Source organism: Equus caballus, chromosome 16 (genome assembly GCF_041296265.1).
Source record: "Equus caballus isolate H_3958 breed thoroughbred chromosome 16, TB-T2T, whole genome shotgun sequence".
Lineage (NCBI taxonomy): Eukaryota > Metazoa > Chordata > Mammalia > Perissodactyla > Equidae > Equus > Equus caballus.
This window is the reverse complement of record NC_091699.1, coordinates 27,570,375-27,592,885: the sequence shown is the minus strand read 5'-3', so window position 1 is coordinate 27,592,885 and position 22,511 is coordinate 27,570,375. Positions and strand designations below refer to the sequence as shown.

The 22,511-nt window shown below is 35.2% G+C and overlaps 1 protein-coding gene across 5 annotated transcripts in view; it reads right to left on the bottom strand.

The window, feature by feature from the left end:
* Positions 1-22,511, bottom strand: part of CNTN3 (contactin 3) — a 317,098-nt gene that overhangs the window by 37,644 nt on the left and 256,943 nt on the right. For all 5 annotated transcript variants that reach the window (XM_023620075.2, XM_023620078.2, XM_023620077.2 and 2 more), the window contains one exon: positions 22,307-22,482. In XM_023620075.2, the coding sequence (XP_023475843.1) occupies positions 22,307-22,482 (176 nt within the window). The remainder of the gene's footprint in view (positions 1-22,306; positions 22,483-22,511) is intronic.

The window sequence follows — 22,511 nt, the reverse complement described above, 5'->3', positions numbered from 1 at the left end:
AATGTATTTCTAAAAGCCCAACTTCAAATGGGTCTCATTTTAAAAGAATGTAAAATCACATTTATAAAATGACTAACTGCAGGCCAGTTTCACACATGAGTAAAAATACAGATTGAAATAAAATGATTTGGAAAGCAAAGCTCTTTGAAAATTATTACTTACTGAAAAATGTCTAAAATGATATAGAAGAAGAGGCAATAAGTGTTTATCATATTAATTAAAAGGATAGTTTTACTCTTGGGGTTTCCTAGTATTTGTTGAAAGATGGATTCTACTATCCTGCTTTTAGGTAATTTCCTAAGATCTCTTACAGGGTAATTTCTTAAATATTGTTTGCCATCTGTAGGATTCCTAATGGGCTATTTTCTCTGTTGGTTGGATTGCATGGCTTCATCTTGAATTTCTTAAGTATTAGGAGAAGGCAGATGTGAGGTGATTGATGGCTGTAATTAAATGATAATCCAGAAACTGTTAAGTTTGCACATTTTACTTTCATCAAGTTGAACTTTTTTCTTTCTTTCCCTCTCTCTCTTTCTCCTCAGGGTTATTTAGAAATTTATCCCCAGGACAAAACCTTCAATGCTTGCTGACCTTTAGAAACTCTTCAGGTTTTATGAGGTTCATATACTCACAGGAGGTTGATTATCATTTCTATAGAAATCCCTTATTTTCAGTGAAGTAAGAACTGTTACTGTTAAATTCCACCAAGGCATTGGCATGACTTCTTCTTCTTCTCTATGTTTATTTGCTTTTATTGAAAGCAGTTGGAAAAGAGAATTGGAACAGCGCCTAATTTATGTCCTTAGACCCATGAACATAACTTCTAGCCACACTGGCTGGTTTTGATTCTTGAAGGAGTGAGGAAGAAATTGATGTTGGGCTTGTCATATCTGTTCACTTTTGGTACTGATATGTTAAGAGAGAAATAACTTAGCTTGCTCATGTAAAAACCAAACCATCTTCCTGAAGAAATGGAGTTAGGGTCACCATCACGTAAAATATAATTTTTAATTATCTTTATACACTGTAGATTGGAAAAAGGAAGCAATAAACTCAGGCATGTAGATAGTAGGAATCAGCTGGTTGTTTCAGGACCAACATGAAGTCGAGTAGATGAACACATAAATGGAAAATAAAATTTACTAAAAACTAAGAGGGATCCTCTCCGTAACTTTTGTCTCTTTCAATAATACACATTTCTATTGTTTCTCTTCTAGGGCTTTCTCTCTCTTGGACTATTTATTGTCTTTTAATGATGCAATATATAGAATCAAGATTCATCTTAACAAAAGTTCATTGTGAGTTTGCTGTATTAGATTCACTCAAGGGTAGGGAAGTATCTAAAGCATGGTCTCCGATCTTTAGGATATAAACCCAAGCCAAGGTAATATATATTCAAGTGAAACAAGTTTTTTTTTTCAACTTTAGAAAGTTTACTTAATTAAGGTTAAATCAAATCCCATGGCACATACTATGTGTAGACAGCTTCATTATAAAAGAGGTGATTTCAAATCCTACTGAGGATGTGGAGCAACTGGAACTACTATCACTAATGGGAGTGTAGACTGGTGCAACTACTCTGGAAAACTGTTTAGAAGTATCTACTAAGGCAGGACACATGCATAATCTACAACCCAGCAATTCCATTCCTAAGTATATACCCTACAGAGACGTGTGTGTATGTTTACTAAAGACATTCACAAGAATGTTTGTAGAAGCACTATCCATAATGGCAAAAAAATGGTAATGACATAAAGTCTATTATAATAAAGTAGATAAATAAGTAGTAGAATGCCCATTTAAAGAAATACTATTAGGCTATGAAATAGATTGAATTATAACTACACAGATCAACACGGCTGAGTCTCAACATAAAAGATATAAATAAAACAGATAAAAAAAGTACAGGATACTAATCTCTTGTATCACAAATCTAGATAGTGTTATCTTTGGAGTAGTTAGTACTATAATGAGGCACCCTGGGGACTTCTGGGTTGTGGGTTATGTTGTTTACTGATTTCAGTGCTCATTACTTGAGTGTGTTCATTTTGTGAAAATGCACTGGGCTATACATTTATGATTTGTGCATTTTTGGATAGAATACAATGGCTCTCAAATTGCAGTTTTTATTACATACAACTATCCCTCTAAATGCTCCACATTAAACAGCATCATAGAACATCCTATAATTTCTTATCAACACGCAGTTGAGTACTCCCAGAAATTAAAAAAAAAGATCAATAAGGAAAAGGAAATTCCAAAGGAAGTTTCATTTATATCAAACTAGTTCTTGTCCCCATCAATTTTTTACTGTTAATAGTTAGAATACAGTTAATTACTGATTAACTGTGATAAAGGGGATAGGAGAAGAATGTCCAGAAACAATCACGTAAGATTAGTCAACTATATCTCAATAAATCTGAAAAAAAGTCAAAAGGTGGTAAAATAGTACTCAACAGATTATTTTTCAACATATTTATAAATAAAATGGCATCTAATATTTACATATATTTATAAACACGTTTGTCATTCTTTAGAGTATAAAAGTGATTCAAATAAAAAATTTAGGAACACCAATAATCTTTGAATACATTCTTAGGAACACTAAGAATTCTTTGAATAAAAAATAGCTTGTAGTTCATTTTCTGTTAAATTAGTCTTTGTATTGTTTTCCTAAACTCTACCTTTTCCCCTTCCCTCAATTAGAATGGACCAAAATTGGGAAGATGTAGAGTCAAAGTCTTTTTTCCCCTCCACATCCCTACTTCCTTTAAACCTTTCCCCTAAAATAGGCACAGTACTGTAATTCTCAGTCTTTCTAGAAGGCAAGTCGCTTTTCTACGCTGCTGACCACAGATTTACTTGGAAATGAAGCTTTGGGCAGTGGGAGACACTTATTCCAATGGCTTACCTGGAGTTGAAGAAGTGGGAGACACTTCCCTAAGTCACACGAATTTTAGTTCTTTCTCAAATGCCCTATCTTTTTAAAATAAGATTATTCATTCAAAACTATTTATTAAGTAATTGCTGTACCTTAGTCACTGAGGATACGATAGTGAAAAACATACCACTCCTTATGTTCACGAAGCTTATAGTTGACAGTTACGAATCAAATGACAATAACAAATCAAAGTAAAACTACAATGTAATGCAAAGTACATAGAGGAATCTGTGATTTTCTGGAGTTTCAGTGAATTGATAGTTGAGCTGAGACTTGCAATATGAATACAAACTATGGTCTCCTCTAGGGCACTTAAACACATGCAGAGGCCTAAGGCAGGTGAGAACACAGTCTATTTGCGGGTGGGGGGAGTTGGCGATGTCAGGGGTATAGTTAATCCACAAATTGTTAATCTGTCCACAGAAACCTAAAAGTTCACTGTAGCTGATTTCAGATTCATATTTGCACCTTAATGACAATAAAATTTTAATATTTTTATATTAAAATAAATTTTTAAGCTTTGCTAGAATTACTTGATTATCCAATTATTTGTTCCTCTAACCATGTAGATTTAGCCTAAAAAAGAAACTCATATTTCCAGAACATGTTACAGGTATAAACAGTCAATGGATTTGTAAGCCAAATCATCTTTGAAATAAATGCTAAGGGAAAATCCAGTGTGCATAAAATGAAATAGAAGAGGAGCTTATTAAGTTTTTCTTAGGTGATGACGCTAATGGAATTTTTGATGTAATTTAAAAACCTCTTTGCACTGAAAGAAAAACACTACATGATGTGATAACTCATGCCAGGTGAAAATGAATAAGCAGACAGATCATTACTAATTACAGGTGGGCTGAAAGTATATTGTGATATCTCCCATACGCTAAAAACCAGGGTATAAAATAAACCTCGGAGCTCGGGCAACTTCTTGAACAGTGCAAGTGTAGCATAAACTTTCAGTATACCAAATTATCAGCAAAAACTAATTCCCTAGTAAGCAATCTGCATGTAAATGCTGCTGTTGGACTGCCAAGAAGCATAATTTTCTAGTTTAAGGGGAATAAAACCCAAAACATTTGACTGCTGTTTGGAAGGCAAGGTTGAATAGGCGGTCCTCCTCCTTTCTATCACTTTACACAGCCTGTTATTGTATGGATTCCAACATTCATCATTCTTCCCATCACTGGGTTGCCTTCCAAACCCTGACACTGCATGCAAATCATATCCAGGTGCCTTGAAAATACTAGAACCTGCTGGTTCCTTCTGGAACCTGGGTGCTGTTTTCCTCTGTGAAGGTCCGTGAAGGAACTGGTGGTACATAGGACTCGCCTCCGCATTTCTAACCAACCAAATTAAACCTTGCCCCCCACCAAACCCAAATGGCTGCAACAAGGTGCCGTTCATTACAAATGTGTACTGCCCACCCAAGGAACGGAAATAATTAGCAGCCATTGAAACACGAAACAGGCTGTCACACTCTGAACAGTTTTAATTTTTCTGACTAATTAACAATTTCATCTGAGATTGTCTGAACAGGTGATATTTAAAGCAGGTCACATGCAATCAGTTAATATTAAAATTTGCTCGACTTTCTTTGGTACCAATAAACTGGAATAATCATCCCATTACAGGATTTAGAGTCCCAGCTTGTCCCATCATAACTGTTTTGAAAGAGTGACACATAACAGATAACAAAAACTCAGCCAAAGGTACTTCATTCATATCTTATCTTGTGTCAAATGCCCAAGTTGCTGTAAAAGTATCAGCTTTTCTATTTCAACATCAAGTTCACATTAACAAGTTAGGAAATTTTTTTCCGGGTGGTGTGGCATGTTGACAGGATAACTAACTGGGCGCTGGTGATCGCAGGATGCCTGGTGTTTGTTTCCACACTGATTTTTAACTCAGTATTTTCTAAACTTCAGTCATTAGAGTTACACCTCCACAACTTTTTTCTTGCCATATCTAGTACCAAATGCTGTATTATTTACTTAGCTTTTTCTTAAACTGAATAATTTTCTTAAACTTAAACTTATATGGAAATCGATACGAAAAATGTATATTTTTATCTTAAATGGAACACTGCTGACTAAAATAATAGTTCACTGCCAAAATGCATACAGTGAGTAGAAAATACTGCAAATGGACACTGTCCAAAATAATGTACATGGACGCTAGCTGGACACTTTCAAAGTCTCTGAGACTGAGACCTTTGCTCTCTTAATTAAAAAGGGAGATTGGCAAGTATTAGAGAACCATTAGTGACAAACTTCACTCCATACTGAACCATTCTCCTTGATTTAACCTAAATGATTGGAATGAAATTGAAAATAGACCAGCCCTCTCATTCTATCTTATTTAATATTGCCTATTAGGCATCTTAACAACGGGGCTAGGTTTTGAGAAATGTGTCTTTAGGTGATTTCCTCATTGTGCAAACTTCATAGAGTGTACTCACACAAACCTAGATGGTGTAGCCTACCACACACCCATATGGTACTAATTTCATGGGATTACCGTCGTGTATGCAATCTGTTATTGACGAAACGTTGTTATGCAGCCCACAACTGTAGTTCTCAATGCTGGCTGTACAAGAAATTCACCTCAGAGTCTTTAAAAAAAATACCAGAGATGCCCCGGCCACATCCCAGAATAATTAAATCAGAATGGATTAGAAAGAGGAGACCCTCTAGCTGATTCTAACCAGCAGTTAGGGTCAAAAATCATCAAACCTGATGAGATTTTACATTCTTCATCTTCACTCTTCTTGGGAATAAAAAGGCTCAAGATAATCATTCAGGTCTTTCCTAACTCTAAAATTCTGCAATTAATAAACACATGAAGTAATCATTAAGTCAGGCTATTCACTGCTGGCTCCTAAGCTGAGAACAGCACCCCTATACAAGTTTTCATCTTAGAAGATGAATGAGAAAACTAGTATTTGTGAAACAGGTACAGTGTGTCAAGCACAAGGCTCATTTCCTCAACATTAGACTGCCTTGATAAGCTCATTGTAATTTTTAAAACAATAGTTACTGAAATAATTCAACATGCTGATAGATTTCTACAGATTCATACAGACACTTGCTGTTAGTCAACCTGAATGACTCTAGGAGTACTCTGGATTGATGTGAAAATTCTCACGTACAATCAAAGTTATTTCAAGTCATGAGAGCCTACCCTGAACAACACTCTAACTCATGGATTAAATCTTGTTTTTTTGTTTTTGTTTTTACCCTCCTATCAGAGGTTTAAAATACAGTGAGAGTAGATTTGCCCCTTGTAGAATGATAATACTAGTATATAAGAAAAGGAATCCATTAATACAAAAGAATAAAAAGCAGTTGTTTCATGGAGCCTTGATCAAGTTGCATCAAATGTCATATTTACTTCTAGTTCCAATTACTATTGTTACATAATAAATTACCCAAAACTTAGTGCTTAAAAAAAAAACAGTGATCATCTATTCTGCTCAGGAATGTGTAATGTGAGCAGAGATCAGTGAGGACAGCTTATCTCCATTGTAAACCTCATCAGCTGGCATGGCTTGATTGGGGACTGGCAAGCCTATTTACATGACTGGCAAGTTGGTGTTGGCTGTTGGCTAGGAGTTCAGCCATACCTGTGGGCTGGGGACTTTAGTACCTCTTGAGGTAGACCTCTCCACAGTGTGCTTGGATTTCCTCATATTACAGCAGCTGAATTCCAAGAGAAATTGTGCCCATGGAAAATGCATGCATTTTTCTGGTCTAGCCCCAGCAATCACATAGCCTCACTCCTGCTGTTCTTTATTAGTCAAGACAGTCACAAAGGTCTACTCGGTTTCAAGGTGAGAGGCATAGATTTCACCACTTACTGGGGAAGAGTGTCGAAGTCATACTGAAAGAAGAGCACGTTGGACAAGAGATGTTATAGCCATCTTTGGAAAACACAATCTGTCATACCCCTCCAGATTACTTCTGTATCTGCAGCACTGCCTCTTTTTTTGGCTGACCTATTTGCCTCTTTTTTTTTTGCTGACCTATTTGGCTTCTATATAAAATGGTTCCCTTACCCTCTGCCTTTTCCTTGGGTTTTTCCCATCAGGAGATCCGAGGGAGGGCAAACACTAAGTTTGGGGTATTTACTCACCAAAATTCATCCTGCATGGCTGTTTTGAGTGACTGTGCCAAGAACCCAAACTAGGTTTTAAAAAAACACAACAAACCCTGGTGTAGATACTTGTCCTTTCAAGTCAGTAGCCATGTGTGAGCCAGAGATAGGACTCCTAAGCGGTTAGAGAGAATAAAATTATACCCTCTGCCTGGAGAGTTGCTCCAAAAGAGGTCACACTATCAACAACAGAATGATGAATTCCAACAGTTTTCGTGATACTTCAGAAGTGTAGATTTTTCATCTCAAAGTCTTACTGAAGAAGATAAAGAAAGACTAGCTTTGATATCAAATATGACCATCCTTAGACATTTTCTAGTAGAGAGTATGATCTAAAATTTTAAAGCCAATATAATAAAAACAATTTAAAAAATCAGTGTTTACTTTAATAAAAATACTCCACCTAAAATTTCTGAGTTTTGACTCAAAAAACATTTAAATTGTCCCAAATTAGCCATTTGTTCTTCACCTTCTTATTCATGTTCAAATCAGTTAAATGGTATAATTAAATATTATGCCTTGCAAAGTAGAATGATTTTCTTTCTGAAATTGGAGCATAAAATCTAAGCCAGCATGAACAATTACCACTCAGTAATAAAAAGGCAAGTAACCTAATTAAAAAATGGGCCAGTCACCCTGACTTCTGGTTTTCGGTTAGCACATAAGCAGCCTAGCATCACCACTCCATCCTAACAGCAAGGAAAAAGCGAACAAAGTGAAAAGTCAACAGCTCTTCTTAGATTTGGCAGAGAAGTGGAGTCACAGAGAAAACCACTGCCTTGAAAACTGGAGAAACCAACAGGTGAATAAAGAGAATCACAACTTACCAGAGCAGAAACCCACGAGCAAACACTTCCACAGGAGCCAGTACTGGGGTAGAGAAACCTGAACTGTGATTGATGAATTGCTGGAGGCTCAGTGTGGATAAGTCTGAGAGTTAAACTACAGGGAATTTTAGGTGGCTCCCCACTCTTTTATGAGTTTTGCCTCCAGGTCCTCACAGAGAACACAGAAGAAAAATCCCTGGTGTTTCTGGCAGGGTAAAGGAAAAGGAACCATTTTGAAATAAGCCAGAGGATTCTGTTCTTCTTCACAAAGTTTGTCTTTGGGAGAAGCTATTTTACCAGGGTCCAGTTGGCTGGGGTTTTATCAGCACCTAATACCTCATCCTGGGGGAAAGGAAATATCCAAATCCAGCTCACTCTAGCCTTCCACAATGGGGAAGAGAAATACACAACTCCAGTCCCTCCAGCCATCTTGTCTCACCAAATGGGTGAGGAAAGACTAAGAAGCATTGGTGAAGTCCATAGTCCATGGGCACAGGCTCACCGAAAGAACGAGATCTAATCATAGGACTACAGAATGCATCCCCTCTCCACACACCCTACCACTGCCTTAGTAAAGGCCTATCTACTGCCGTTTCTTTCACCCAGCACACCACACCTGCCTTTCAGTGAAAAATAACAAGGCATATTAAAAGCCAAAAAATACAGTTTGAAGAGACTGAACAAGCATCAGAACAGGCATCAGATATGGCAGGAACGCTGGAATTCTCAGATCAGGAATTTAAAAGAACTATGATTAAGATGCTAAGGGATTTAATGGAAAAAGTAGACTATATGCAAAAATAGATGGATAATGTAAGCTGAGAGATGGAAATTCTAAGAAACAATGGAAAAGAAATACTAGAATTCAAAAACACTGTAACAGATATAAATAATGGCTTTGACAGGCTCGTTAATAGACTAGACTTGGCTGTGAAAACAATCTCTGAGCTTGAAGATGTAACAATCAAATCTTCTAAAACTGAAAAAGACTGAAGAAAAAAAGAACCAAATGTTCAAGAACTATGGGACAATTGCAAAAGGTATAACATACATGTAATTGGGAATAGAAGTAATATTTGAAGCAATAATAATTGAGAATCACATCAAATTAACATCAGATACCAAACCACAGATCCAATAAACTCACAGAAAACCAAGCAGGATAAACACCATAGAAATTACACCTAGGCATATCATATTCAAACCTCAAAAAACAAAGATAAAATCTTGAAAGAAGCCAGAGGAAAACAACACTTTACCTACAAAGGAAGAAAGATAAGACTTACATCCTAACCTCCTTAGAAACCATGCAAGAAAGAAAAAAGTGGCATTAAATAATTAAAGTGTTGAGAAAAGAAATCCACCAAACTAGAATTCTGCACCTGAGAAATTATCCTTCAAAAGTGAAGGAGAAATATACTTTCTCGGACAAAAAAAATACTAAGGAAATTTGTTGCCAGTATACCTGCTTTGCAAGACATGTTAAAAGCAGTACTCCAGAGAGAGGGAAATAAAATCCTAGATTTCTATAAAGAAAGGAATAGCATCAGAAAATAAATAAGTGAAAGCAAAATGAAACCTTTTATTTATCTTATTCTTAATTGGTCCAATAGATAGTTTTTCCAAAATAATAATATCAACAATGAATTTGGTTATGCATATATTATACATAATATATATATACACTATATATATATATATATATATATGCTTATATATGGATGTGTATAAGTAAAATGAAAGACAGCAATGATACAAGTGACAGGAGGAAGAAATTAGGAATTTTTTTATTATAAGGTATTTGCTCTACCAGTAAAACAGTATAGGGTTACTTGAAAGTGAAACTTGATTAGTCGTGAAAGTATATTGCAAACTCTAGAGTAGCTACTAAACAAAAAGTAGTAAAAAATAAAGTATAATTGATATGCTAAGACAGGAAAGAATATGGAATCATATGAAATGCTCAAATAAAAGCACAGAAGACTGAAAAAATGTGGAAGACAAAAATAGGAACAACGAACAAGGGCAACAAATAGAAAACAAAAAATATGGGAGATATTAATCCAACTATAGCAGTAACCACCGTAATGTCAATGGCCTAATTACACCAATTAAAAGACAAAGATTGTCAGAGTGGATCAAAAACCAAGAACCAACTATACCTTGTCTATAAGAAATCCGCTTAAATATATAGACACATATAGATTAAAAGTAAATGGATAGAGAAAAATATACCATGCTAACATTAATCAAAAGAAAGTGGGAGTAGGTATATTAATTTCAAACAGAGTGACTTTAAGGAAAGTTATCAAGGATAAAGAGGGGAATTACATAACAACAAAGGGGCAATACTCCAAGAAGACATAACAATCCTTAATGTATATATGCCTAACAACAAAGCATCAAAATACACGAAGGAAAATCTAATAGAACTGCAAAGAGAAATAAATGAATCCATTATTTTAGTTGGAGAATTTAACACCCGTCTATCAAAATGGGCAGATCCAACAGGTAAAAATACAGTAAAGACATAGTTGAATTGAACAGCATTATTCATCAACTGGATATACATTACTTCATCCAAAAACAGTAATGTATATCTAGATGATTAATAATTAATAATATAAAATCAATAATCTAAGCTTGTACCTTAGGAAACTAGAAAAAAAAGAGCAAATTAAGTCAAAAGTAAGCAGATAAAAAGAAATAATAATAATAAGAGTAGAAATGAATGAAATTGAAAACAGAGAATCAATAGAGAAAATCAATGACACCAGAGTCTAGTTCTTTGAAAAGATCAATAAAATTGATCAGCCTGTAGTCAGGCTAATCAAGGAAAAAAGGAGAAAGAAAACACCAATTACTAATATCAGAAATGAAAAAAAGAAATCACTACAGATTTCACAGACGTTAGAAGGATAATAAAGGAATACTATGAACAATTCTATGCCCACAAATTTGATAACCTACATGAAGTGGACAAAATCCCTGAAAGTCAAAAACACATACAAGAAGAAAAAAGACAAGCTGAATAGACCTATACTATCAAAGATATTAAATCAATAATTAATAACTCTGCCAAACAGAAAGCAACAGGCCCAGATAGGTTCACTGGTGAATTCCACAAACCATTTAAGGAAGAAATGATAACAATTCTCTGCACTCTCTCACAGAGAATAGAAGTTAAGGGAATATGCCCTAACTCATTCTTTGAGGCCAGCGTTATCCTAACAATTGAAACCAGACAAAGACATTATAAGAATAAAAACCCTACAGACCAGTATCTCTCATGAACATACATGTAAAAATCCACAACAAAGTATTAGCAAATCGAATTCAATAATGTATAAAAAATTATACAACACAAACATGTGGGATTTATCCCAGTTATGCAGGGATGGTTCAATATTTGAAAATAATTTAATGTAATCCATTATGTCAACAAGCTAAAAAAGAAAAATCACATTATCATATTAGTAGATGCAGAAAAGCATTTGACAAAAAACCCCCAACCTATTCATGATAAAAACTCTCAACAAACTAGGAATAGAGAAGAACTTCCTCAATTTGATTAAAAACATCTACAAAATACCTACAGCTGACATCATTCTTCATGATAAGAAACTTGAAGCTTTGTTGCTAAGATCAGGAACAAGGCAAGAATGTCCATTCTCACCACTGCTTTTCAACATTGTACTGGAAATTCTAGTAACGCAATAAGACAAGACAAGAAAATAAAGGGTATACAGATTGGGAAGAAAGCAATAAAATTGTCTTTTTTTCTCTGATAATATGATGATCTATGTAGAAAATCTGAAAGAATAAACTAAAAACCAAAATCCCTGGAACTAATAAGCAACTATAGTAAGGTAGCAGGATAAAAATTAGTGTACAAAAGTCAACTACTCTCCTATATACCAGCAATGAACAAGTGAAATTTGAAATTAAGAACACATTACTATTTACATTAGCATCCAAAAAATGGAAATACTTAGGTATAAATCTAACAAAACACATACAAGAACTATATGAGGAAAACTCTAAAACTCTGATGAAAGATATCAAAGAAGAATTAAAAAAATGGACAGACATTCCATGTTCATGGATAGGAGGATTCAACATTGTCAAGATGTCAGCTTTTCCCAACTTGCTGTATAGAGTCAATGCAATCCCAATTAAAATCCCAGCCAATCAGTTTGTGGATATTAAACTGAATCTAAAGTTTACATGGAGAGAAAAAAGACCTAGACTAGCCAACTCAAAATTAAAAACATCGGGGCCGGCTCCATGGCCGAGTGGTTAAGTTAGCGTGCTCCGCTGTGGTGGCCCAGGATTTGGATCCTGGGCGCGAAAATGGCACTGCTCGTCAGGCCACGTTGAGGCAGTGTCCCACATCCCACAACTAGAAGGACGTGCAACTAAGATATACAACTGTGTACAGGGCGGGTTTGGGGAGATAAAGCAGAAAAAAAAAAGATTGGCAACAGTTGTTAGCCCAGGTGCCAATCTTTGAAAAAAAAAATTAAAAACATCTAGCTCCATGAAAAATAATGTCAAGAAAATAAGAACTCAAATCACAGGATAGGAGAAAATCTTATAGACACATCTGATAAAGGACAATCATCCAAAACATACAAAGAATTCTTAAAACTCAACAGTAAGAAAATAACCTGATTTAAAAATGAGCAAAATACCTGAACAGACACCTCATCAAAAAAATACACAGATGAAAAGTAAGCATATGAATATATATTCAATATCATATCCCATTAGGGAAGTGCAAATTAAAATAATAATGAGATATTACCATACCTATTAGAAAGGCCAAAATCCAGAATACTGACAACACCAAGTATAAGGATGTGGATCATCAGGAATTCTCATTCATTGCTTGCAGGATTACAAAATGGTACAGCCACTTTGGAAGACAGTTTGGTGGTTTCTTACAAAACTAAACATACTCTTACCATATGATCCAGCAATCTTGCTCCTTGATATTTACCCAAAGGAACTGAAAACTTATGTCCGCTCAAAAACCTGCCCACAGATGTTTAGAGCAGCTTTATTCTTAATTGCCAAAACTTGGAAGTAACGAGGCTGTCCTTCAGTAGGTGAGGGGATAAACTGTATTCCACCCAGTCAATGGAATATTATTCAATGCCAAAAAGAAATAAGCTGTCAAGCCATTAAAAGACATTAAAGAAATGCAAATGTATATTACTAGGCGAAAGAAGCCAATCTGAAAAGGCTACCTACTATATAATTCCAACTATGGAACATTCTGGAAAAATATAAAACTACGGAGACAGTAAAAATCATTGGTTGCCAAGGGTTTGGAGGAGGGAGCAATGAATAGGTGGAGCACAGAGAATTTTTATGGCAGTGAAACTATTCTATATGATACTATAATGGTAGATACATGTCATTATACATTTGTCCGAACCCAAAGAAAGTACAATACCAAGAGTGAACTTTAACGTAAATTATGGGCTTTGGGTCATAATGATGTGTTAATGTAGGTTCACGGATTGTAACAAATGTATCACCATGATACGGGATGTTGATAGTGGGGTAGACTGTGTCTGTGTGAGGACAGAGGCTATTGGGAACTCTGTACTTTGCACTCAATTTTGCTGTGAACCTAAAACTGCTCTAAAAAAATAACGTTTATTAATTTAAAAAATAGGCCAGTCATAAAAGACTACCTATTGTATGATGCATTTATATGAAACGTCTAGAAGGGTAAATATATAGACAGAAAGTTGATTAGTGGTTGCCTAGTGCTGGTAGTGGGGAGGTGTGGGGGGGTTGGTTACAGTTAAGGTGCGTGAGGTCTCTTTTTAAAGTAATAAAAATATTCTAAAATTGATTTTGGGGATGGATGCACAACTCTGTGAATACACTAACAGCCATTCAATTGCAGACTTAAATGCTGGAATTGTATGATACGTGAATTATTTCTTAATACAGCTGTTAAAAATAACCTAAGCCAGCAAGAGTTAAAGATAATGCTATGATCAGCGGGCATCATTTTTCTTCTCAGTTTTATTTATTTGTTCATTTATTGGATTTATGAGAGTTATCCCTTTTTGTGACATGTCCCCTTTCAAGATGTATTCATGAACTTTAGCCCCATCCCCTTTTGCAAACCAAAATTATAAACCGCTAGCTCTTTCCCCCAATAAACATTAGCTTCAGCTTCTAGAGATGAGATTTTTTTTAAATCTTCAAATCACAGATGCAGGTAAGTTATCTGTTACGGATATTTACAAGTTGATGGTTCTGAAGGAATTATAAGCAATATCAAATGAAGTATTACTGACTCTCTTAGAACTCCTAGAGATTTTTAAAAGTATTGTAGATAACTGTGCTTGGATTTTTACATGCTGGTGTATACACGATCATATTGACAGGTACACAAACAAACACATTAATATTTCTTTGGTGGTAGTTTATGGTTTTCAATTGGCTAGTAGTAGAAGCGTTCCAATAGTGGAATCCCAGTATGTCCTAAGATCATCAACAAACAACTGATGCCTCTCCCGCCAGGAAAAAAGTCAACTCCTAAGAATTGGCGAGATGCAATTTTAGTGAAAGTTGTGGGGAATCAAGGTGAAATTCACAGCAAAATCTCCCCGAAGTTTTCTTTAAATATCTGCATCTCCCCCACAGGTTCTCTCCCAGTGGCACTAGCCTCTCTAATATCCTCAAATTTTCTTCTGTAACCCTCTCTGAATGCTAGTTCTAAAATCTTCCCCGTATCCCTCTTCAAATTCCCACAGCTTATATATCCTATTCAACCCAAGGAAAGTTATGGAAATTCTTAGGAAAAGAAGAATATAGATTTTTTTTGACTGCACGAAAATGAAATCTTTTATTTTATGAATGACATAATAATAAACAAAGTTAAAAGAAAAGTGACATACTGAAAGAAATCTCCAGCAAATTAAACTAAGTTATAATTAGTAGCTTGAACACATAAGGACCTACTGCAAATCTGTAAAACAAAAGTTCTGATTCAAAGAGGAGAAATGAGCAAAAGAAATGAATTTGCAATTTATGGAAGAGGGAGCTTATATTGTGAGACAGGAAATGGCCAGTACATATTGTGAATTTGCGTCTAAGTGAAGGATTTTCTGCTGTGATCTCAGGAGAACACAGTCTAATGGACACATGAAATAGATGATATGAAAATCTGATACACGCAAATGTCAGTTTCATTACTTTGTCTCTGGCAAAAATAAAATAGGTCTTATCTAGCTGATCATTGTCTTGAAACAGTTTGTATTTTGTTTTTGTAACTTCTGAAAGTCATTCTCTATTGCCAGATTAAAAAAAAAAAAAGTTTTTGAACATTCTTCCACATAGTGATCCAGGTAGCTGGGCTTTTGAGAATTTTTCTAGCTGGAAATAAAAAGGTAATTTTTTTCTCTCTCTTCTACAGAAGTAATCTTGTATTGCACAAGAGTCAGTATTAAGCCTGCAATTTCCCTGATTTGGAAGAATCAGTTCTAATTCTAAATCTTTCTTTGGTATCCAAATTACTAATAAGCAAATGGAGAGATTCTCAATCTCATTATTAATCTTAGAAATGAGAAGTTGGTGATAATGAGGTATCACTTCTCAACCATCTGTTTGGCAGAAAATGTTTTAAAAATCAAGGGAAAAAAACATGTGTGTGGGGAAGGATTTGGGGCAATAGGCACCCGCATGTTCCGCTCATGGGAACATAAATTGCTGCAGCTTTCCTGGAAAACCATCTAGAAACAATGCTACCTCCAGTGCTGATAGTAGTAAGAGTAATAATACTAACAACAACAAGATCTAACAAGTGTTGTTCTAAGTACTGTATACATACCTCTAAATAAGCTCATATTATCATCTCAGATGAGCAAACTGAGGCAAAGGAAGATAAAGATCGACAGTTCATAAGAGAATGAAATCGGTTTCAAAAGCCAGAATTCTGAGTTCAGACTATGTAATGATGAAACCATATGTTTATAATTCTAATTGGATCCAACAATTCCCTACCAGCAAACACCTTCAAAAAACTCTCTGGGAATTACTGACAAGGTGCCATTATTCTTCTTTCCAAATACTATTAACTACTCTTTTCCTTACCCGGTTTCTTACTCTAAACACTCTCAGAATTATTTAAACTGGAACCTGACTGTTAGTTATTTTTAAACCATGGAAATATTTAAGAAAAATTACAAGCCTTACAATGCACGGCTGTTTTATTTCATCTAGAAGTCCTGACTTTTTATGATTCTTTCCCTTTCTCTATATATCTATATATCCACCCACCCATCCATTCATCTACCATAAGAAAGTATCGTAGTTTTCTTTATTTAGTCCTTGCATGCTTCTGCAAATTATTAACACGTATTTTATCTTTTGAGGGAGTTTTCTGTCCCATTATGCTTTCTTATTGGTTATTGTTGATACATAAAAAAGCCATGACTTTTTGTAAATTTATTTTGTATCCAATTTTAGAGTTGATATTACTAGGTTTTGAGTACCTTGAATATCATTTTGTCCTCAAATAATGGTAATTTTATTTCCTGATTTCCAAAGTTAGACCACTTGTTCCTGTTCATATCTTATTGCTTTGGCTCAAAAATCTCCAAATATGGTCTTTTTCTTCTCCCCAAAACCCCCCAGTACATAGTTGTATATTGTAGTTGTGAGCGTCTCTGGTTGTGTCCAAACGTCCAAAAGTATAGTTGTCCCTCGGTATCCATGAGGGACTGGTTCCTGGAACGCCTGTGGATACCAAATCCGTGGATGCCCTAGTCCCTTATATAAAATGGTGTAGTATTTGCATATAACCTAGACACATCCTCCCATATACTTTAAATCATCTCCAGATTACTTATAATATCTAATACAATGTAAATTGTTGTTATACTGTCATGTTTAGGGAATGATGACAAGAAAAAGAGTCTGTGCATGTTCAGTACAGACGCAATCATCACAGACCTTTGGATCCATGGTTTGTTGACTCTGCAGATGCGGAACACACAGATATGGAGGGCCCACTCTAATGGTATTTGTGTGTATCCCTGCCTTGCTGCTGATTTAAATAAAATTATTCCTGGTATTTCCCTTTAAAGACATTTTTGGGATGGGGAGAAAGTATTTTACTGTTCCTATAATAGGTCATTAATTTTATTGAATGTCTTCTAAGTACCCATTGTGAACACTGTGGTCTATTTTATTAGATCTATTTATATGATACATGCACATTTGCTAGAATAGCCCCTAATAGTTTATGAAGGGCTTTTTTTAAATACAATGTTCAGTCTGGCTTGCTAAAATTTCATTTAGGTTTTCCTATTATATTCATGAAATTGATTTATATCTATTAATTATTTGCTATCTTGCCAGGTTTTGTTCTCAGGAATACGCTAGCCTTAAAAAATAAACTGAAAAGATTTTTAACTTTTCATGTTGTCAAATAGTTTGTATAATAGAATACTTAACTGTTTCTTGAAAACCTGAAAAAAATTTACCAGTAAAATAACCAACCCTGGAATCCTTTTTTTGGGGGGTGGGGGGAGGTTATTGATTTACATGTTTTCTTAATTATGGATCTAGTTAGGTTTTCTAATTCTTGTTAATTTTGATCATTTATATTTCCTCCCAAATTTTCCATTTAATTGGATTCCATTTACTATATATGACTCGAACATGGAATGCTCTGTTTTTTAATATTTCTTTCTTATCTGTTATATTCTTTCTCACTTCTGATCTTAGTCTTTTTATCTTTATTATTCATTGATATTGTCTAGAGTTTAACTGTTGCTTTTTGACATTCCATTCATTCCATTTGTTCTTCCCATCTCCTTTCTATATACAGTCATACGTCATTTCACCACGGGGATGCGTTCTGAGAAATGCGTTGTTGGGTGACTTCATCCTTGTGCAAACATCCTAGAGTGTACTGACACAAACCTACATGGCATAGCCTACTACACGCCTAGGCTGTATGGTACAAACCTTATGGGACCACTGCTATATATGCAGTCTATTGTTGACTAAAATGTTATTAACACATCAGTGTAATAGTTTTGTTATTTTTCTTTCCTAAATTTTACACGGGTGTGAAAAGAATGAAAAAGAATGTGTATTTTCTATTTGTAGGGTAAATTTTTTATATATATCTGGTACTTCTATTACAATATACAGTCACGTGCTGCATAAGGATGTTTGGTCAACTATGGACTTCATATAAAACTGTAGCCCCATAAGAATAGTATCACATAGGCTAGGTGTATAGCAGGTCATACCATCTAGGTTTGTGTAAGTACACTCTATATTTGCACAATTACAAAATTGCCTCACAACACATTTCTCAGAATGTATCCTTGTCGTTAAGTGACACATGACTATAGTATCGAAACTGTCTTTTTCTAATTTTTGGTAAATTGATCCATCAGTGGTTGAAAGAGAAGCTCTCAAAGACTACACGACAATTTTGTTTCTCATTCTCTTTGCTTTTGACTTGATATATTTTAATGGTACGTTATTTGGAGTATTATGATTTATGATTATTATACCTTCATAGCAGAGCAAAATTTTTCCAAAATAAATTTATCCTTTTTATTCTTAAGGTCTGCCTTGAATTGTTACTATTATTATTATTTTTTTTTTAAATGAACACTTGTCACTTTCTTTGTTTGTTACATTTGACTGGTAAATATTTGCATATCTTTTCATTCACATCCTTTTATTTATAGCCTTGTTTTTTGTTGTAACTGCTGTTTTTATGGCTTTTAGTTCAAATTATATGTTACTTGGTTTGACTTCTGCTAGTCTTCTTATAAATTTAAATCTTACGGGGTTTCTACCAGAGGTGGATTTGGACCACTCATCTTAACAAACATTGTACTGGATAAGCAGCCCTGAGATACCAATAACACTTTAAGTAGGAACTGAGCCTCTACATGCCTGGGTGAGCAAATGAGGAGTTAGGGAATTAAACTCAACTTCAACTGTTTTGTGCATTTCCCTTTTTCCAACAGGCATAGGAGAATCTGTTTTTTCACCCCCAAATGGCACTGTGGGAGGAATGGGCTTTAGGGAAGTGTGTTCCAGATGAATAATAGTAATTCCTCTGGTCTAACCAACAATTTATGAGCTCATTACTGGGTATATTCTCTTGATTCTTCCACGACAGCTGATGTTTTGAATTTGGACAAGATATAAAATTTACAAGACATTCCAAGTGGGAGATGTTTAAAAACTCAGAATATCACCACAAGTAGTGTTTGGAATAAGTGCTTTGCCTCAGATTTGTATTTAAAATGCACATATAACCTTTTATATACTTTTATATTGTAAAAGAACTGTTATTTTCAGACTTTTAGTCATCATACCTAAATAATTCTATGAAACAAATCAAGTCAAAGGGACCATATTGTATTATTACACACAAAGGATTACTTTCAAAGATATTCTTTTCTACCTCCGAGAGCTCGGAAATACAGCAAGTCTCAGGCGCACAAGTAGCTGCTGTAACTAGCGTGAGATTGTGGCCCATGGGAGATAAATCATATTGAAGCCAGCCAGTTAAATGAATGGCAGATTGGTTGTCACTGCTAACCTTCTTATTGCTTCCAGTGACTTTTATCCACACACATTCTAATTCATCATAGATCCAATTCCACAAAATGCTTGTAAAGCTTACGGTGTGGCTCCATCCATTCTTCATTTCTCAAGTGCCTCTACCACGTCAAGTTTATCAAAGCATATTCATTTAAACATCCTTACAATACACAGTGAACTCTTGGTGTGTTTAGGTTCAAAAGTTTCTATCTACAGTGAACCCCTATCATATAATATTAGGTCTAAGTCCAAAAGTTAGCTTATGAGGCAAGTCAGAATTATCCTTGGATATTCTTAAAATCATACTTAAATTGCCAGGCTCTAGATCCTTAGGTAACAGCCAATAATGTTCTTTTGTTTATCTTGGACTTTGGACTATTATCTCCTTATTCCTGTCAGTGGAATCTAAGGTATATTTAAAAGTAGAGAAAGAAAAATATTATACTGGGGTGAATGATGGAATCTGTCTTCCTTTTCTCTCTCTCTCTCTTTTTTTAGCTGAGTTCATGGAGTGGAATTCTGTTGGTTAAATATGAGTATGACAGAATGCTACCGGGTTGGCTCTGTAGCTGAGTGGTCAAGTTCGAAGGCTTGGCTTTGGCGGCCCAGGGGTTTCACCAGTTCGGACCCTGGGCATGGACATGGTACCACTCATCAAGCCATGCTGAGGCAGCATCCCACGTAACACAACCAGAAGGACCTACAACTAGAATATACAACTATGTACTGCGGGGCTTTGGGGAGAAGAAGAAAAAGAAAGAAAAGAAGATTGGCAACAGATGTTAGCTCAGGTGACAATCTTTAAAAAAAAAAAAAGAGTGCTACCGTATACATATTGCTGGGCCTATGTCTCTTCTTATAACTACACATATGTGAAATAAAAAGTGTATACATGTGACTACATACATTGTTACAACTATATGTACATACCCACAACTATATACAAAGATATCTACCCACAGGAAAAAGCAGAGAGAATAGTGTTCCAGGAAGATAGACCAGTGTGTGCAAAATCTCGCAGTGGGAAGGAACATGGCAAATACTAAAAACTGATGTGCAAATAGACTAGAAAATGAGAAACAGAAAGTTAAGTGGCTCAATCACGGGCATCATATAGTAAGCAACAGAATCTAGAAATCATATGTATCTGAACACAAATCCCCTCTTTTCTAATCACACCACACCATACCTAAAACTGAGATTTGCTTGGCAAACAGTGGACTTAAGTGGAATTCTTTTACTGCTGATTTATTTATATGACTTTGATTTGTCCTATGGGCACAGACTGAAGCTTGTCTTGGGATTCACACTTCTCCTTTGTGATATGCCAATTTGCTTCAGACGCTTGGTTTAATATGCTTTTCTGAATATATAACTCTGTGCAGAAACCTGTGACCCGTGTCACCACACTCCTCTGGCATGATGTTCAAGTGTACACAATAGATCTGATTTAAGTTGTTGGCGCTTTTTGAGCTTACAGATTTTTCCCAAAAGGTGTGTGCGTGGTTTTTAAATAACAAATGAGTATTCAATACCCAGTATTGTCCCAATGACAATCGGCTGAATCAGTTGAAAGCTACGAGTGGGATTTTCCATTTTCTAAACTAACCCTCCCCTTTTAAAAACATGGCTCTTACTATCCACCTTTCTAGGCAACTTTCCCATTTTCCAGCCTCCTTCCTCACATTTTTCTGCTTTTGAACACAGTTGCTACACCTATGAACATACTGGGATAAAATACAAGTAGACTTTATAGGTATTAATGGGAATGCTGCCATGAATACACAATCAGAGGACAAGAGTTGTTATACGATTCCCTTCTCATGCAACAGAAAAGCAATTTACTTAATTGCCTGTGCTTAGGGTAATGTCGTCTTGTATGGCTTACTATTTTATACCGATGGGAGAATATTAAGTTACTAATGGCACAAGTCAATAAAAAAATTGATCGGCCATGAACTTGCATGTTAGAAGAAGAGAATTGGGAAGTGATAGGATTAACTTATGAATTTCATGTTTTACATATGTGACTCTTAGAGAGATGACTTTATGCCTTCTGTAGAACCTATCAGTAAAGCAGTTACATTATACCTCACACATTCTTAACTCCAAGCCCCTCTTACAGAAAGCCGCAATCTAACTCAGTCTTAGTGAATGTTTCTTTGAGGATGTCCAACGCATATTAAAATCAAACTACTTTGTGTTTTTAGTCTTTCAACATACATTTCTTTAGCATTAGCTAAGACGAAGGGCATTATATTGGATAAATATTACCAACAATTTAGAGTCCAGCAAATAAATCACAAACACAATTATCTACATTAAGCAGCAAAGGTAACTAATGTTTCAAATCAAATTCTTTATCTAAGAATTAAAGTTGGGACCAGAGCTGGGTTAGAGAAGAAGCCTTTTCCAGAAGGAGTAAGGGGCTTTATGAAGGTAACCTAAACCTTTTCTCTTTTCCCTTGTCTTTTCTCCAAGGAAAATTTTCCTTTCTATGGGATATGAATGACAAAATTATCAAAATAACATTTAAAATTAATACAACAAATATCAATTTTAATTAAAATGAAAAGTTATAGGTTAAATTAAATGTGCTCACTTTCTGGTAATTACAAAAATAAAATCGGGTCACAATAGAATAGAGAACCCAGATTCATTCATATAAGAAAGATTTGTCAAGCATCACCTATGTGCTAGATGTTAATCTTTAGGGACAGTGTGTCAGAGCCTCACATAATACAAAAAGCACGAGGAAAATGTCACAACTTACCCCACCGACTTTCTCAAAGTGAGATCCATCTTTCTTAAAATCTGTGAGGGCCCCATTGAAATACCACGTAAACATGATGTCTAACAGGGGGTCATGTTGCACCTGGCAGGGCAAAATGACACTTTCTCCAACCGAGACATCCATGTTGGAAGGTGCCAAAGTGATTCTTGTTGGTTCTATTTGAGAAATAATAAAGTTTTAAATA